General features: G+C 39.5%; 2 protein-coding genes across 4 annotated transcripts in view; both read left to right on the top strand.

Annotated features, from left to right (window-relative positions):
* LOC117298795 (probable ubiquitin carboxyl-terminal hydrolase FAF-X) overlaps nt 1–13,661 on the top strand; it is a 44,008-nt gene extending 30,347 nt beyond the window's left edge. The window contains exons 45-60 of one of the 2 annotated variants that reach the window (XM_033782125.1): nt 419–494; nt 966–1,030; nt 1,761–1,858; nt 2,427–2,599; nt 3,009–3,100; nt 3,507–3,648; nt 3,993–4,074; nt 4,451–4,602; nt 5,019–5,192; nt 5,965–6,126; nt 6,765–6,933; nt 7,741–7,943; nt 8,208–8,354; nt 8,472–8,597; nt 9,009–9,113; nt 9,261–13,661. In XM_033782125.1, coding sequence (XP_033638016.1) covers nt 419–494; nt 966–1,030; nt 1,761–1,858; nt 2,427–2,599; nt 3,009–3,100; nt 3,507–3,648; nt 3,993–4,074; nt 4,451–4,602; nt 5,019–5,192; nt 5,965–6,126; nt 6,765–6,933; nt 7,741–7,943; nt 8,208–8,354; nt 8,472–8,597; nt 9,009–9,113; nt 9,261–9,491 — 2,197 coding nt within the window. In that variant the 3' untranslated portion in view covers nt 9,492–13,661. Of the gene's footprint in view, nt 1–418; nt 495–965; nt 1,031–1,748; nt 1,859–2,426; nt 2,600–3,008; nt 3,101–3,506; nt 3,649–3,992; nt 4,075–4,450; nt 4,603–5,018; nt 5,193–5,964; nt 6,127–6,764; nt 6,934–7,740; nt 7,944–8,207; nt 8,355–8,471; nt 8,598–9,008; nt 9,114–9,260 lie in introns of both variants that reach the window. The other variant, XM_033782124.1, reaches the window with a different exon arrangement.
* A 629-nt stretch (nt 13,662–14,290) lies between these two features.
* LOC117298378 (propionyl-CoA carboxylase alpha chain, mitochondrial-like) overlaps nt 14,291–17,203 on the top strand; it is a 28,796-nt gene continuing 25,883 nt past the window's right edge. For both annotated transcript variants that reach the window (XR_004519967.1, XM_033781607.1), the window contains exons 1-4: nt 14,291–14,472; nt 15,269–15,355; nt 16,059–16,175; nt 16,658–16,771. Coding sequence is in view for 1 of the 2 variants with exons in the window: in XM_033781607.1 (XP_033637498.1) it covers nt 14,377–14,472; nt 15,269–15,355; nt 16,059–16,175; nt 16,658–16,771 (414 nt within the window). In the remaining variant the exon portion in view is untranslated. The remainder of the gene's footprint in view (nt 14,473–15,268; nt 15,356–16,058; nt 16,176–16,657; nt 16,772–17,203) is intronic.

Here is a 17,203-nt window from a genome sequence, read left to right as displayed (position 1 = left end):
TAATTGTTAGCATAACAACTTACTTGGTAATGAGCAATGGACTCTAGTTTGGCTGAGATGTAGAACAAAGAGTCATTCCAACAGCTTTATTCCACGAACTGCTGCTCTGTGGAACTCCTTGCCTGGTGGATGTTTCCCTCCAACCTACAATCTGGACTGTTTGAAGAGGAATATCAACTCCTGCCTCCAGCTCTCCTGAGTTATTTTCATGTTTAATCATTTTTAATTTTTTTATTTTTTAATGTTGATAGTATAAAACATTGTGAGAAATGGCTCCCTCTGAAGTAACATAGTTTTGAGAATGAAGTAAATTCTCACTCAACATTAAAATACTTCAGGCCTGTAGCTTATTTAGCCATCTGAAACCACACAACTTTGTGCAACTTACTATGTCATTCTTTTTTTTACTTGATGACAGAAATGGTGATTTGAATGGGAAATGGTACAAGTTTGACGACGGTGAAGTGACGGAATGCCGCATGGATGATGATGAGGTATTTAATAAACAGTGTCCTCTTTCCTTCTGAACTTCATCACAAATGTGGATTTGAGACATTGCTTTCTCCTGAAACCGATTTCACAGAGAGTTAGGACTAGTCCTAACTTAGGACTAGTCCTTGGATGGAGATCTACAAAACAGATGGCTAGTTCTTAGTTAGGACGAGTAACTCTTCCTAACTCTTGATAAGACTATTCTTAAATCTTGAGAAATCCACCCAAGCTGTTGACTATCCATTTCTAAATATGTGGTTGAGAGAATTCTTCAGGAGTAACAAGCAACAAAGAGCTGTTGATAGTATAAAATATTAGTATAAAACTTCAACTTAATTGGGTAGAAACTGAAAACGCACTCTACATAGGTTCTACTGCAAGAGTAATTCGAACCAGTGTCCATAGAAGTGAATGACCAGAGGTGGCATCAAGGTTCGCTTGTGATCATAATCTGTCCACCTCTTTTTTTTTAGGAAATGAAGAACCAGTGCTTTGGAGGAGAATACATGGGAGAGGTGTTTGATCACATGCTCAAAAGGTACGTCTTATTTAAGAATGGGGTGTTTCTGTAAGCACAAAATCTTGTTAAGCAAATCCTGCCTAGCAGAAGCTGGTTACCAGCAAATGCTCCATGAAGTTTATACTTTTGCCACCAGTGCCCCACTTATTTCTTGCTTGGCAGACTTTGCTGAGCAGCAGCATTTTCTGCTAAACATCTTTATGAAATTGGTCCTTGTTGGTTTGGTCACAGCGTTTTGATCAGTATACTCTGGCGGTCTTCAAGAGAACTAATATGTCAATCCTGTGCTTTCTAGGCAGTTGCTGTGTCAGGCAGGACTCAATTGAGGGTGGGTTGGACTCGATATCTATTAATTAATAACACTCCTGGCGCCAAAAGAAGAACTTTGCTATACACAAAGACAATCAAAGTTTGAAAGCTATGATTTCTGAAATAGATGGGTTTTGACATGTGTTCTAAATTGAGAAAAAAATAGATGGGTTTTGACATGTGTTCTAAATTGAGAAAAAAAATAGATGGGTTTTGACATGTGTTCTAAATTGAGAACAAGTATCAGCTTGTTTGAGTGGAAGGCTGTTCCAAATAGATGTGAAAAACAACGATCACCCAAGGCTGGTATAAACACTAACTCGTCAAACGCATAAACGTTAAGTCTGACCTGACCTTTGACCCCTGGGTGTTGTCGTGGGATTGATTATGGTGCAGCACATTTCTGTGTATTTGATTCATCATTTAGGATGTCCTACAGGAGGCAGAAACGTTGGTGGAATGCGTACATCCTCTTCTACGAGCGGATGGACCCGCCTAAGAAAGATCTCGATAAAGCACTGGAAAATCTGACCATCAGTAAGTAATCTCATTTTCTATCTATGATATTGCATGAGGGTTGATAATCTGAGGGGAACCAGGCTCAATTTCATGGCTTTGCTTACTGCCGAATTCTGCCCTTACGATCACCGTTCCTTGCAAGCAGCGAATTTCTGCGCTAGCTGTGTAAGCGAAGAATGCCTAGTAATGTGGATTATGCACATGCACAAGAAAATTCCCTGTGAAATACTGTAGCAGATCCATGAAATTGGGACCAGTTATGATCAACAAATGTCACAGAGTATTTAGCTTGTAAAGGAGTGAATAGGCCTGATGCAATGAAGTTAACAAGCCGCCATCTTAGAGGTAAACCGATGATGAAACCATGGAAATGTACAGATTTGTACGCGCGTCGCACATGATTGGCCAATGAGCAACCTCCTTTATGTGCATCTGACCCATTGGATGCACAAAAGACCCAAAGATTACATTACAAATTTTAATCAACAGATTTCCCTGTTTAAATTGCTGATAATATTATCAATACCTTCACATTACCTCGAAAATAAACTGACCTTTAATGAAAGTTAATTCATTTTTTTTCCAGCCCCAAAGAACCTGATGAAGATGCCAGCGTCGATCCAACGCCGTGTCCGACGTCAGAATATCCAGTTCATGCACAGTCGTATGCAGTACAGCATAGAATACTTCCAGTTTATCCGGAAATTGGTGACGTGTAATGCTGTGCTGTTTAACATCCCTCAAGGACAGGACCAGTTGGTACGCAATGATTTCTCAAAAGTTTTTGTCAAGTTTGTTTTCCTTCTATGTCACTTGAGTCTGTGTTTGTAAACTTGTACAACTCTTGCAGATGACCGCATGATTTGTTTAGTAAATTACAGGGCTCAAAAGCCCAAGGCCAGAGACATTTTAAACTAATAAATACAATCTTTCATTTCGGTTGAGTATTGAAGTATTGCGCCCTTAAGAAAAATGAGATAAATGTTCTCTCAATGCTTGTTCCAAAAATGGCTAAACTTTGTAGATACTTATTTTCTCATTTGAGTCCTGTCATGTAACCAATTCTCTGGTCCAGTACAAGTTTTGAGGTTCAAGCCCTGCATTCTTGTGGATTGTTTCCTCAAAATTCAAGCTCTGTGTTACTATTTGATTTGATTTGTTTTGTCAGGGTCCTGATGCCGAAGAGCTTGCCATGATTAGTATTCAACTAGCATCCAGATTCCTCTTCAGTGTTGGCTTTCATACTAAGAAAACACTACGGTAAGAAACAACTTACTAACCATGGACCTTTCTTTGCAGGTTTTATAAATCCCTAGCCAAAGTATCATTGGGTTGGAGTTACCATTGTGATGCTGTTTATTGTAAGGGGTTGAGATGGCAACCATTTAAATCACCAAGATCTGATTCAAACATCATTTTTGTAACAGAAATTGTTTCTTTTAAGCAATTATAATGTGAAACCTTAAGATTAAAAATACAAATCGAAAATGTAAATTCATTGATTGAGCAAATAAACTAGGGAGGAAATGCAGATGTTTCTGTGTCGGTTTGTCCTGCATTTAACTGAACAGAGTTTGGACGAGTTTCTCAAGTTGTTATTTCTAGGTGAGGGAACCAGTGTCATGTATATAATAACTTAGTACGTCTGGTTGGTTTCATGTTTCAGGGGACCAGCCACCGAGTGGTATGACGCCCTCTATGTTCTATTACGGAGCAGCAGGAATGTTCGTCGGTGGTTTGCCCAACATGTTCTCTTTGCACATCCGTCAAGGTTCTCAGAGTACCTCCTAGAATGTCCGAGCTCAGAGGTAATTACAAATCGTTCTCTTCTCATTTGCAAAAGGTCATTTTTCATTTCATTTCATTTGATTTGCTCTGGCTGTGAAGCCAAGAACTTAATCACTATACTAGCCAAGAACACCATGGAGTGAAGATAAGGAAGGAAGTTTTAGATGTGAGAAAAAAACAGCGGAAGAAAAACCCATGCAGTCCGGCAGGGACTGAAAACCCAATCCCTGTAGTGCCCTCAGCGTGATTCTAACTGGGGATAGTTACCACTGTGTCAACCTGACCACCCGTTGTATAACCAACTCTCTTCAAGTCAAGTCATATTGTTTCTCTTGATATTTAATATTTTTATCTATTTCTTCAGGTTCGGAATGCGTTTGCTAAAGTCATCGTAATCTTAGCTCACTTCTCGCAGCCAGATGGTCCCTTTAGTCCACAGGGACATGGTAAGTTGTTCAATCCTACAGGCTTCTTCAGGTTTTATCACTGATCTCTGTTGTCATTCAGATGAAAGAACTTGGTCCTTATAACCAGACCTTTAGATATCTATTTGAAATGAGAGAGTCATGTAGGATTGCTCCTGTACTTCGGCCCAATGATGCGGTCTAGCCGAACACTTGGGAACGTACCTGACATTTTAGATGCTTCCTTACCGCAGTGAAGTGTAGTTTATAACAAAAAGCAGAAGATATTGCTTAAAATAGTTCACTGTAGAAATAGTCAGTCATGTACAGTACAGATGGTGTGACATTTTTAGTAACTTGAACAAGATGTCTTGATGAAAAATTTGTTCTGATTGTTCTTGTTTTTCCTCTTCCACAGTGGGTCAAAGTTCAGAGACGTCTGGTACCCTGAGTGACTATCTACTCCATGCTGTCTTGTCTCTTCTTAAAAAGGAGGTCTCTGACCATGGAAGACACTTGACACAGTACTTCCATCTCTTCCAGATGTATGCTAACCTTGGTGTACCAGAGGTGAGATTCTTAACCATGTATTGGTTCTTTGCACCTAGGTGTCTGATATATAAAATTTACCTGGTTGACATGCCCAAGTGAAGCCTTCACACGCACGAGGATGTTAACTGTGAGACTTTCTACCGCCCAATTTTGTTGTAATTCATTTGTTTATGATGTGGCGTGTCATGGCCATATGGTTAAGAACGCGTGACTTTCCCAAATTCTGTGAAAACAAATCACAGGCATATTACTCGGGTGGGATTCGAACCCACGACCTTTGCAATTCTAGAGCAGTGTCTCACCAACTAGACCAATGAGAATGCCCAGTAGCTAGAGGCAGTTCCAAACCTATATTTTAGCAGCGGGTACCGCAACGATTTTATAGTTAAAGACTGTACTTACACGCTCACGTTTTCTTGACCTCCTCCTTGCAGAGAACACAACTACTGAAGCTGAACGTACCATCAACCTTCATGCTAGTAGCTTTGGATGAAGGACCCGGACCAGCTATTAAGTACCAGTATGCAGAACTTGGCAAACTCTACTCCGTCGTGTCTCAACTAGTTAGGTGTTGTGATGTCAGCTCACTAACTCAGTCATCAGTGGCGGTAAGTTTGGAATCTAACACAACCCCTGCCTCCCCCCCCCCCCAGTTTTCTTAACTTTACTTAAATATTCCTCAATCTCGCAACATCAACCAACTCGCATCCTACATTCTTCCTAACACAACCTTCTCTTCGAGCAACAGACAAACACTAAAGCAGAAGACCTAGCCCTCTCCAATGTGGGCCCGGCCATGTCGAATTCACCTCAAGATAGCTGCAGAAAAGCAAACTCACTTGAATCATTCAAGAAACTGCTGAAGACACACTTGTTTCGCCGACAGTGATTTTTATTTTGGGCCATCTCTGGTTTAGATTTTTTGATCACATCTAAGCTCTTTGCAGCCTCTGGAAAAGATGCTCTATAAATGCCAGATTATTGTTATGACACAAAGTTTTAAGGGCATTATCTCTGTCTTGTGAAGCGAAATCTTGATTATTTTAGTGAGCGTTTCCTTTGAGGAAACACTCATTTCTTTCTGCCTTTTGATTTGTAGGGATGTGCAGTAGAATAGGCACAAATATTCAAGTCCATCTTGGCAGTCAGAATAGCTCAGCGGTCCCTGCCTTTTACCTCTGTTGACCCGGTTTCTTATTTTCTGGATCGGAGCCTTGCATTTGGATTGGGTTTTTCAGTCCCTGCCTGACTGGGTGGGTTGTCCCTATAGGGGTTTTCCTCCAACATCTAAACTGAAGTTTCTTCATGGTCTTCCTGATTCAGATTCAGATATCTTGAATATTTTAGTGAGCGTTTCTGTTTCTTTGTTTTGTTTTTCAGGGAGTTGCCGCTCTTGATAACCCCCATGGTGATAACGTCTGTATCCAATCCATCATGCCGATTCAACAACAAGTAGCAGATCAGCTGTTCCTAAGAGGTGGTTATGTCAAGAAACTTATTGAAGATTGTAACAACTCAGATGAGACGACCAAACTTCTTAAGGTACGCTATTTATTTATTTACATTGTTTCCAATGTCAGTAGAGTGTGATGGCCAAGTGTTTAAGAGCATTGAATTTAAGTTCAGGGCCCAATTTCATAGAGCTGCTTAAGCACAAAATTTTGCTTAAGCAGATTACCGGCCAAGAGTCCATTCAATTGTTGTGCTAAGTAAACAACAGCTAAATACCAGTCACAAGCAATGTATATGGCATAAAATTTTGGCCAGTAACATGTGTAAAATAAGCGAGCTATTTTCGTGCTTAAGCAAATTGTTTGCTTAAGCAGCTCTATGAAATTGGCCCCTGGTGATTAACTCATCAGAGTATGGGTTCGGGTCTCGGTCATGACACTTGTGTACTTTTCTTCACCAAGGGTATAAATGGGTACCTGCAAGGGTAAAAGTTGATATGATGATTGAAAGAGCCTTCAGAGTGCCACAGTGGCTCGGCCTTACAACTCCCCAGGAGCTGAGAAAGATTAAAAAGGAATGTTATTGACCCAATGACCAGGGCACTAATGTAAAGCGCATTGATACGTTATTGTAAAATGTGCTTTATAAGAACTAGTTGTTATTTATTATTTAAGCGAACCACTTGAATATACTGTTCTGAGACATCATCTTCCCGCTCTTTCTTATAGTTCTGCAGCTGGGAGAATCCCAAGTTCTCTTCAATGGTACTTGGTGAGCTTCTATGGCAGGTAGCTTACTCCTACACCTATGAGTTAAGACCCTACCTAGATCTACTCCTACAGATGCTCCTCCTGGAAGATTCATGGCAGAATCATCGCATCCTAAACGCTCTCAAAGGTGAAGACTTGATGCCAAGTAAAACAAAAATTTATAATGTTTTTTTTTCCTTCTAAATACGAAGCTGGGCTATTTTTCTAAATTTATTGTTATCGGCTGAGGTCGTTAAAATGATAATTTTTTATTTATTTTTTTCTGTTAAAAAAAAGAGGGGAAGAGGCAGCCTCTAATAAGGAAGTGGGCAGGGACACTAAGACATAAGGAGCAAGAGAAACTTTAATTATTATGGTTTATTTATTAACTGCACTGGTGGACAAGCAGGCCGAAAAAGTACATTTACAAGTAAAGATAGTTCGTTAAAAAAATATATAAATATATATATAAATAAGTAATTATTTTAAAATTAATTGTAAGAACAACCCAAAAGCACATTTATAAGCTTGAATCAACACTGGTGGTCAGGCAGTCCAAAAAGAACGTATTACAAGTATAACTGGTACATATAGAACAAAATTTTACATATAAAATTTGAAAAACTACAAGATTTAATACTCCCCAAAAAGAAAAAAATACATTGCTCACAGAAGTTTCAAAACACCACAACAAAAAGGAAAAATAAAAACCAGGAAGTGGTCAAGATAACTGGTTAATTCGTGGTTAAACATCTGTTTTTTTCAGAACCAATACTACTCAAAAGAGATTTTCACATGGTGTTACTACAAACCTCTCTCAGTTATGCTTCCATCATGAAAAGGTTTCAAATCCTACTAGCAGTCGTTCTCAAAGGCTAAAATCCTGACGATTGAATGTTAGTCTCGGATTGAAGTATTTTTCTTGAATGTGGTTTTATCCCTGCCCCCAACTCAGGTATACCAGATGACCGGGATGGATTATTTGACACAGTGCAACGTTCAAAGAACCACTATCAGAAGCGCGCTTATCAGTGCATCAAATGCATGGTTTCGCTATTCTCAAACTGCGAAGCAGCGGGCAGGCTGCTGGCATCACATGGTGATCTCAAACGCAAATGGAACTGGTCGGTAGAATGGCTTGGAGATGAACTGGAGAGGGTGAGTATTTGGAGAAGATTGTATTTTAAAATTTTATTTTTTAAGGTAGTGGAGAAGGCTTGTTTTAAAATCAGTGCTGAATAGAATTATGGTTTGTGAGAAATGCCCTGAAAGTTTTTCAAAATGTCTCTTAAATTACTCGGCTATGGTTTGATTACTTTGTTTGTAATGGACACAACAATGAAATCCTATTTAAATCTGTACATTCTTGGACCTCTTGGTTAAAATGACAATATTTATATAATTTGCTTTTTTATTTTACAGAGACCATACTCGGCCAATGCTCAGTACACGTATAATAATTGGTCACCACCGGCTCAGTCCAATGAGACATCCAATGGCTACTTCTTGGAACGATCGCACAGCGCTCGTATCACACTCGCTAAAGCTTGCGAGCTCTGCCCTGATGATGTAAGTTAAATTTAAAAAGTGAAAGACTAGATGTTTTACTTCATTTTATTCAATGTTGCTGTCCTTCTAGCCTTGACCTCATATAACCTTTGACCATTGTTGACCTTTCAACCTTAGGAACCAGAAGATCTAGATGCCATGGATGAGCAGGAGGGGTCACCTCAAGACGATCCTCCGGTTACCAACTACCAACAACATCTGCCCCACCTACAGCAGCCTAATAACCAAACAATCACATCACAGGTAACAATAAGTTCTTAGTTTCTTACCAAGAGATTCTATTCTGTTAGATAATATATGCAGGGGCCACAATAGAAAACCAATTATAGTAATATAGTGACTTCTTGTATGGCGCTCATGTCCATCACTCAGTGATGCTCAGGGCACTTCAACATTCAGGGATTTCCTGCAAGGTATTTTGGAGCTACGTTTTCTTTACATATCACTATGTAGTTGTTTTAAGGTGCTGTGGCGCAATATGCTGCTGTTCAAACCAGGAGCACTGGACAACCAAAGGGGTCTATTCTGTAGCTTATGTGTGGTGCTTTCTATGTTAGAAAATATGAATAGCCCCCTCTGTTGTCCAACTTCCTCCAGGATGAAATCATATGGAGCCATACTGAAGTAACATCTAATTGTTTTCTTTACACTTAGGCGCAAGATGAAGAGACATCACCACAAGAAGAAACGCCCGCAACTACTAACGTACAAAATAAACCCCAGCAAGCACCCAACAACCAACAGAATGTAACAGCACAGGTGAGCTTCACACATACATACTTGCACAGTAGGTGTCAATTGCATGGAGTTGCTTGAGCTTCTCTTCAGGTCCACAGTTTGATTCTTTAGATTTCATCACTTTAAAGAATCAATCCTAATTCTTGTTCTGTTTCTTGTTTCTCACAGAACAGTCAGCTACAGCCACAAGTGCCAAACAACCAGCAGCCTCAGAATTTCCCCCCAAACAACCACCAAGCTAATATCCACAGACACCCCAATGCTATCAACAACACCCTTCATGGCCCACCCAACCCCCCAGCTCATCGGGGGCAGCCAGGAGAGGAGACGCTCGAACAGACCACAGCAACAGAGGAAGGAGAGGCTTATCCTAGCAACAAGGATAAAGAAGCGCAATAACAAATTGCCTAAGATGTTTGTGTTATACTTGTAGATCCCTTGTATAAGTGCATCACAGCTAAGGTCAAGTTTGAGCGAGGGACTAAAGTCGACCATTGGGCAATATTGTCTGGTACCCAGGATGTACTGCATGCATAGGTAACCATGGAATATTGACTAGTGGTTGACATTATGGTTGCCACTTGACTTTGCTTTTAATCTTTGGCCTTGTCAAAAGCGTCGCATGTGAAAGGACTGCTTTGGTACAGCAGACATTTTTCTGATACTATGTTACTGTCCTCAAGACAATTAAGTGGAAATTAGCATGTGATTGTTTTTTTTTTCCTTCTTGGAGATTGCCTGTAACTGGTTGCCTGTAAATCGCCTCTTGTGACATGGTCCTTAGGCCTCTACCCTGTCCACCATGTCGAGGGCTTGTGTCAAAAACAAAGTATGGTACAATTTGAAGTCTGCAACTATGATTTGACATACTTGCCAACAAGTGTCATTTGTAATCGCCTAAAATGATACAGTGCTATTTGATGGCATTTTTCACAAGGGGTTCTACTTTAGTTTGATCAGGGCCTTACTTCATGAAGCTGTTAAGCAGATGCTAAGCAAGAATTGAGTGTATTACTCGTACTGTACACCGCATTGTATTTGGCTGGTATACTATTTCTGCTAAGCCATCTATTTCTGTGCTTAGAAAGTTTTTATGCTTACATGCTTTATGAAATTGAGCCTTGTGCATAAAGCTCACTCAAGTGATCGTCAGCTTTTTGTGATAAATAATTCTGCTGAAGCGTCAACTGTGAGGTTTTTATGTGGGTCTTGGTAAAAACCAATGTTTGTTGTTGCGGCCTTGTGTCTGGTATGTTTTGTTTCTGTCTGAAATTGTCTTAAGTGTCGTAAAAACATTGGGGAAAATGTGAAGTGAAGAGGTTGGCCTTGGATGCAGTGTCAATCACAATAATTAAATAGATGTTAAATTTGCGTCCGGGATAGCAAATATCATTTGCTTTGACCCTTACACCGATGTGTTTTAAGCACTGCATACCCAGTACTTTTCTCAATTCCTCTGAGAAATTGTTGCTTTGTGCGCTCCTAACATATAGGGTTCAAACTGTTTCTAGCTACTGGGCATTTTTTGTAGTCTATTGGTAAGTCATCTGCTCTACTTCTAGCAAAGGATCATGGGTTTGAATCCTAGGAACATGGATGTGGATTGATTTTTTTACAGGACTCTGGAAAGTAGCGAGTACACGGTGCTTTACACGCATTGGTGTTTGGGTAAAACTATATACTATTCACCATAATTTAGTTTACGCAGACTATATGAAGAACTCTTCAAGTTAATCTATATGCTGTTAGAATTAACTGCTAACATTGCATACAAGACGACATTATTCATATAGTAAGAGTTAACCAAAGTAAAGTTGGCCGAGATAATTATTAAAAGTATTGACTAATATATTGCCTACAAAGATCGCAACATGATGTGTTAGAAATATAGTTGTATGCACTACACACACAAAATATATGTATATACAATACGCAGATGTCAAATCTCTGACAAAAATAAACAAGTGCACTTTTTTCCGCACCACGCCTATTTGAGCGATTCCTTTCACATCAAAATGTGAGGAATTTTTGGAGTTGTGCAATTTTTTTGAGCGTCAGGGGCTGAGAAGAAAAACCCATCGAGCTGTTTCATGATGCTGCATCATGGCTGTTGAAATGTTTGTACAGAAATTCATGTCAAATAAAAAGCCTGTAATCTGCATGCTATTATAAACCTTGAAAGAGTTTGGCTTTTGCATGGCGGAGTATCTGGTTGGTTAATGTGAAAATATAATGGACGTTACTTCACTACAAACGCAAAGTTTTTTGTTGAGAAAAATGTCTGTAGCGGCTGCTTCGCTTAGCTCAAATCTTGTTGAGCTGTTGAAAATTTTTTGCAGACCTGGAATTACACAGAGACGAAAGTCGTCAGTCTCCCCATGGCACAGAAAATATTGCTTTACAACTCATTGCTAAGCAGAAATAAGAACAGTACCAGTGACAAATTGTACATCTGACATGGTAGTTTTGCTGGTAACCTTATTCTGGTAAGCTTAATTTGTTGTGCTTAGCATGTTTTTGTGCTGAAGCAACTCTATAATATAGGGCCCCAGTCTTGGATGTCAGTTTTTTCCAGAGACTTCAAGATGTTTTAATAAAAGTTCCTTATTCAAAATGAAAATTACTTAACCGTACAAAGATAGTTCCAGGCCTGTATTTGCAAGAATTTGTTCATTTTGTTGTCGTGTTTAATGGCTAAGACTGATTAAGGATAATGTGATTCTGTGTAAGATGTGACACATGGACATTCAGTCTTATCTACGTAACTTGGAACAAACCTGTGAAAATATCTTCAAATTTGATGACCATGGTATCGTCAAAAGGATAAAAACCACTTTCCTGCTAATGTTGGATTTGGAAAGGGGTGGGGGTTGCATATTTTGTAGACTATTCGCACCTATTTATGGAAATTAAAATATAATTTTTAAGTTTAGTTTGTATAAATTTGCCTTATGTTTGGGTAATTATTTACAGACAGTAATTGTTTTGTCAACGCCTCCAAAAATTTTGTGTTGGTGTTGTAAAATGGGTTTGGATGCACGCAAAAGCAAAGTTGGTTAGGAACTTTGCCTTCTGTATCGAGGATGTTTCAATCGGAAGATTTGCTTTTGTTTGGTCCTCCTTTTGCAGCTATTGTTAAGCTTAGTAATTGTTGGTAAGCAAAACCTGGTTACTAACCAAAATGCTATAATATAGTATACTCTTTGTGACTGGTTCCCTTCTAATTTATGCTTAGTTAACATTTTGTTAAGCAATAGTATTCACCCATCTTTGAACTGTTGAAGTTTCTGGACATTTTGCAAGTCATTTTTACTGATAGACCCGAAACTGTCTTATTCAAATCCTATTTTATGAAATTTAGCATAAAGAAAACTACTTTGTACGCCTGTATGAGTTTAGTACTCATTTTTTTATTTCCTTGTTTCACTTTGCGTTTGTAATCTATCTTGTGACCTAATTATCACTGTTTGGCTTTGTTCTTAAAAGTCATCTTTCTTTTGTTGTAATACGAGTGTAGATTGTTTATGAGTGATTACGACAGTCCTTAAACCCTCACCCTCCAAGAAAAAATTCAAATCTTTATTTTCTTAAAGTTTCAAGGAAGGGCGTGTCTTCTGTGACTTTTGTATTTATCGGACAGTAGATGTACTTTGTGATGCCAGGTTTGGGAAAAAAATTCTCCAGTCCCAGAAAAACTGAAGGAAATCTTTGTTTGTTTCTAGATGTTATTATGGAATTCATTATATAAATAAATATACCAGAGATAACTTGGAACAAAATAAACAAGTTACAAAATATGATTAAAAAAACTTATTTTGTTATAATCTATGCAGGGTGGTTGAGTTGGAAAGCATTGTCAATGTTCTTTGAATAGTTTGGTATTTTGGATAAATCTCTGAATGCCGCAGAAGCCTAAACTTTGAAAGGTTTGCAGCAAGCTTTTCTATGCGTTTATTTCAATAAAATTGGATCAAAACTTTGTGCTGAACAAAGTTTGTTAACATTAATAACAAATTGCCCTTATATGATTTGGGTTTGTAAATATGTTTAAGAAAATAAACACAAAATAAGACAAGAAAATGTATAGCTATTTAGCAACTGACGTACACATGTTATTAGAACAGTGTAGTCAAAACAAAACATGATTTAATTCATAGCCATTAACAAAAGTTTCTCAGAGCTTTCGTAGGTTAAAGTAGATCTAGCCAGAAGGCTTTATAATTTATAAAAAACAGTTTATAAAAGTGCAAATTATAAAATCCAGTGATTTCTATTATCAAAAAAAAAAGTTATGGAAAACCATTTGCTTATGGTTTATAGTGTAAAGATGACATTATTGAAAGCTAGTGTTTTTTAGGGTTTATTGTATTGTATTGATCATAATTATTCGCACGGGGATTAACAACGACAAAATAACTTCATTTTCAGTTGAATAATGTTAACTGTATGTGTGATAATTGATGGAAAAACAAATAATGGAACTTTCCATCCTATCCCTAATGTTGTATGTACAATGGAAGATTAAACCGCTCTGGGGCACGCGATGACATGTTCCGTTGTTTCTGACAAGTTTTGAATTTTCTTTGAGTCGTTGATTTGTGTGTTCTGTTGATGTTTGCGTCTGTTTGATTATTTGTTTTATTGTTTGTATGGTGATGTTTTGTTGCCAAAAAAAAAAGATTTTTCTCCCAGCAAAAACTTGGATCTTAAAGGGAAGAATCGCTCTTAAAATTATTGGCAAAAACAACTTTTGGTTAGAGCCAGCAGCTTTCAGATATGCAGTGTTAATGCCCCAGATATGCAGTGTTAATGCCCCAGATATGCAGTGTTAATGCCCCAGATATGCAGTGTTAATGCCCCAGATATGCAGTGTTAATGCCCCAGAATTTGAATCTGTGTTTGTTCACACTACGTATTCCTAGGATATTTTCTTGCGTGGACAAACTCGCTCTGGATCTTCGGCAATATCTTAAAAACCAACCATATAAAATTTTCACAGGTTAATTTTATTGTATACAAGCAAATCTATTTAGGATTAACCCACTCAAAAAACTGTCCAAAAACCCAAGGGTATACTTTGCCTTTAACATTGGCCATACCAACAAAACCGCCAGAGAGAGTCAAGGGCTATGACTTGACGGCTTATGACGGTCAATAATAATATGACCTTTAGCCCCCTCCTCCTATCCGATGTGATTTGTAAAATCGAGGTTGCTGGTGGTGGTGGACGTGTGGAACGCGCGTTTGTTGTGCAGCAGTAGTGTGAAAGGAAAAGTGATTTACGATGGCGACTACTGCTGGACAGCGAACGTCTGGTAGAATTTGGCAATATGTACGAGGCACTGCTTACCCCCAGAGCAAGCTGCAAACAAGTAGCAAGGTAGGGAATTAAGTTTGTTTGTCAATTGAATTAAAAAAGAACTAATGACATTGATTGACACACTAGTTTGAGTTTTCACATTCTCTCGCGCACGTACGGCTGTCCATCCAGAAGCCGGTCTTCTCGTCGTCCCCCCCCCCCCAAACAAGCTCGCACGTCACACAACCAAGTCGCCCCCAAACAAGTAGCTCTGGGTGTTTATAATCTGGTCGTCCGTTAGTATAGAGCCTGCCCTGAATTATTGCAAATGCAACAATTTGGGGCGAGATTGCTTGGGGGGGGGGGGGGGGACACGACTTTGTCTTAATTGTGGAGGGAGAGTTTGTTCGTCACTCAATTATTGGGTGCAATGGTGGTGGTGCACCAAAAGCCTTTTTTTTGTACATGTTGGAGAACGCTGCTCTAATAATAATTTGTAAGCAGTCCATACCTTGACCTCTGACCTCTATGGTCCACCATGGTCAGGCTGCCGTCCCGGCAGGAAAGTTCTTACAGCCGGTCACACACCAATCCAGACACAATCACAACAAGGCCTACCAACTGTTCTCCGCAAACAAAGACTGTTTCAAATATTCATACTTCCCCCAAACAGTAAAAGACTGGAACACATTACCACCAGACATCATAGCCATCACAGACAATAAGATCTTTAAAAGAGCCGTCATATCTCACCTAAGAAGTAACTAAAAACTGCACCGCGCACACTCACTCTTCTCGTTTTGCTCTAGTAAGAGCGTTGAGAATATTGATCCAGATGCAGATCCAGATCTAATAACCTCTATCCCTATTTATGTAGCTTCTATACAGACACTCGCCATGTGCTTCGTCACTATGCCGAAATCACTCCATCTACACAACAACAAAACTCAACCCGGATGAGAAGGTAAGGTTCCTCCCTCACCCCACCCCAAGGCCCCTCCCCATCCACCTCCCCATCCACATTTCATCCATCACCAGGAACCATTTTCATGGCTCTGCTTAGTGCTTACCGTAAGCAAAGAATCAGCGCTTAGAGAAGCAGGCAATTCCGCACTTACGTCAAGCGTATTTGACAGGTTAGCTGGGAATGTTTTGCTTGTGCGCATGCATACTCATTGTTACAAGGGCTAGGCATTCTTTGCTTACACAGCTAGCGCAGAAAATTGGCGCTTGCACAGTAAGCGGCAAATTGTAATCACAAGCACAGAAGCAGAGGCAGTAAGCGTGACACCCTGGATCAGTGACTCTCAGCCCCCCCCCCCCCAAACCACTCACTTGAAAGTTAAGCAGAACAAAACAGTCTGCACTTTTACCATGTTGATCCAATGTTTGTCAAGTCACCTATGTTCATCTATTTGCCCATCCAGCCTCTTTTGATATTGACAAATTATCGAGACCACCAACACTCACAGGGCTATACAACTTAGTCGGTCTAAGCCCCAGCAAGATAATCCATAGGTCGTTGGTTCAAATCTTGCTCCAGTCATTTTTTCTAAGTTCAACCCAAAATTAAATAAATAAAAGGTCGTTTGTTTACGCCCAATAATAGTGACTTAAGAGATTTTGTATTGATTTTATGCGTATTGTGATTATCTTTGTTTGTACAGACTTTTGATAAGATCCTGATCGCTAACCGTGGTGAGATTGCATGTCGTGTGATGCAAACATGTAAAGCAATGGGGATCAAGACAGTCGCTATATATAGCGAGGCGGATGCTAGTGCGGTAAGTGACGATTCTGTTAAATGTATGTTTAAAAAGCCTTCTTAGGCGTTTTCATGTAGTATCATTTCTGAAGATTCTGAAGATTCTCTTCTCGGAGAAAACGGGTTCTTTCACTTTCCCTTTCACTCTTGTACTGGCTAGACTTGATGAGTGCGGTGTTAGGGCTGTGCGGGGGTATGGGATTTTATTGTAGCAGTTGCTTGAAGTTGTTCAAGCTCGGTGCTTTCATTAATGAGTCGTCAAGGGCATTCCACTCTACTATGATGTGAGCGTCGGGTTGCTGGCATTAGGTAGCCTAGAACTGGTTGCCTGCCTGGTTGCCTTGAGTGACATGGCCATTAGAGCTTATTAGGGGTTTCATCTCTAGACTAATAACACAAACCTGCTACACAATGAAGAGTCTCTCCTTGCCGCATTTTTAGTTTTGTACTTTTTGCACATACTTTGTATATTTTATATTTTGTATATTTTTTGTTTGATAGCTTCATGTACAGATGGCAGATGAGGCAATGTGTGTTGGTCCAGCAGCGTCAAGAGAAAGTTACCTTAATGTGGATCGCATCATGGAAGTCATAAAGATCACTGGAGCACAGGCTGTAAGTATCGGCAAGCAGTCAGTCTTTGTAGTTAACCCTCCTACTATTACTGTGTTCCTTGAGGCAACCCACTCATACCCCATTGTGTTTCGTTTCTTGTAGCAACCAACCTATATGTGCCTCATTATGCCACAACAGTGGCATAGTGAGGAACATACATGCTGTCAGTTTTTGTATTTAACCCTCCTACTAGTACTGTGTTTCTTGAGACAAGCAACCCATACCTTGTTAAACCTCGTTATGCCACGACATTGGTGTTTTGAGGTACACATACCGAAGAATACCACATTGGTGGTATTTTGAGGCTTACACATGCCAGGCCTCGACCTCTGCAGCGGCCACCAGCGGCCATTGCCGTGATGCCCCAGCGAATTGCCGTGAAGCCCTTTTAAAAATCACGTACCTTACGGCCACTTGGCAGTCGAGCCCTTT

This window comes from Asterias rubens, chromosome 13 (assembly GCF_902459465.1).
Source record: "Asterias rubens chromosome 13, eAstRub1.3, whole genome shotgun sequence".
Lineage (NCBI taxonomy): Eukaryota > Metazoa > Echinodermata > Asteroidea > Forcipulatida > Asteriidae > Asterias > Asterias rubens.
Note: the sequence above shows the minus strand (reverse complement) of the source record. Positions and strands in the feature narration are given on the sequence as shown.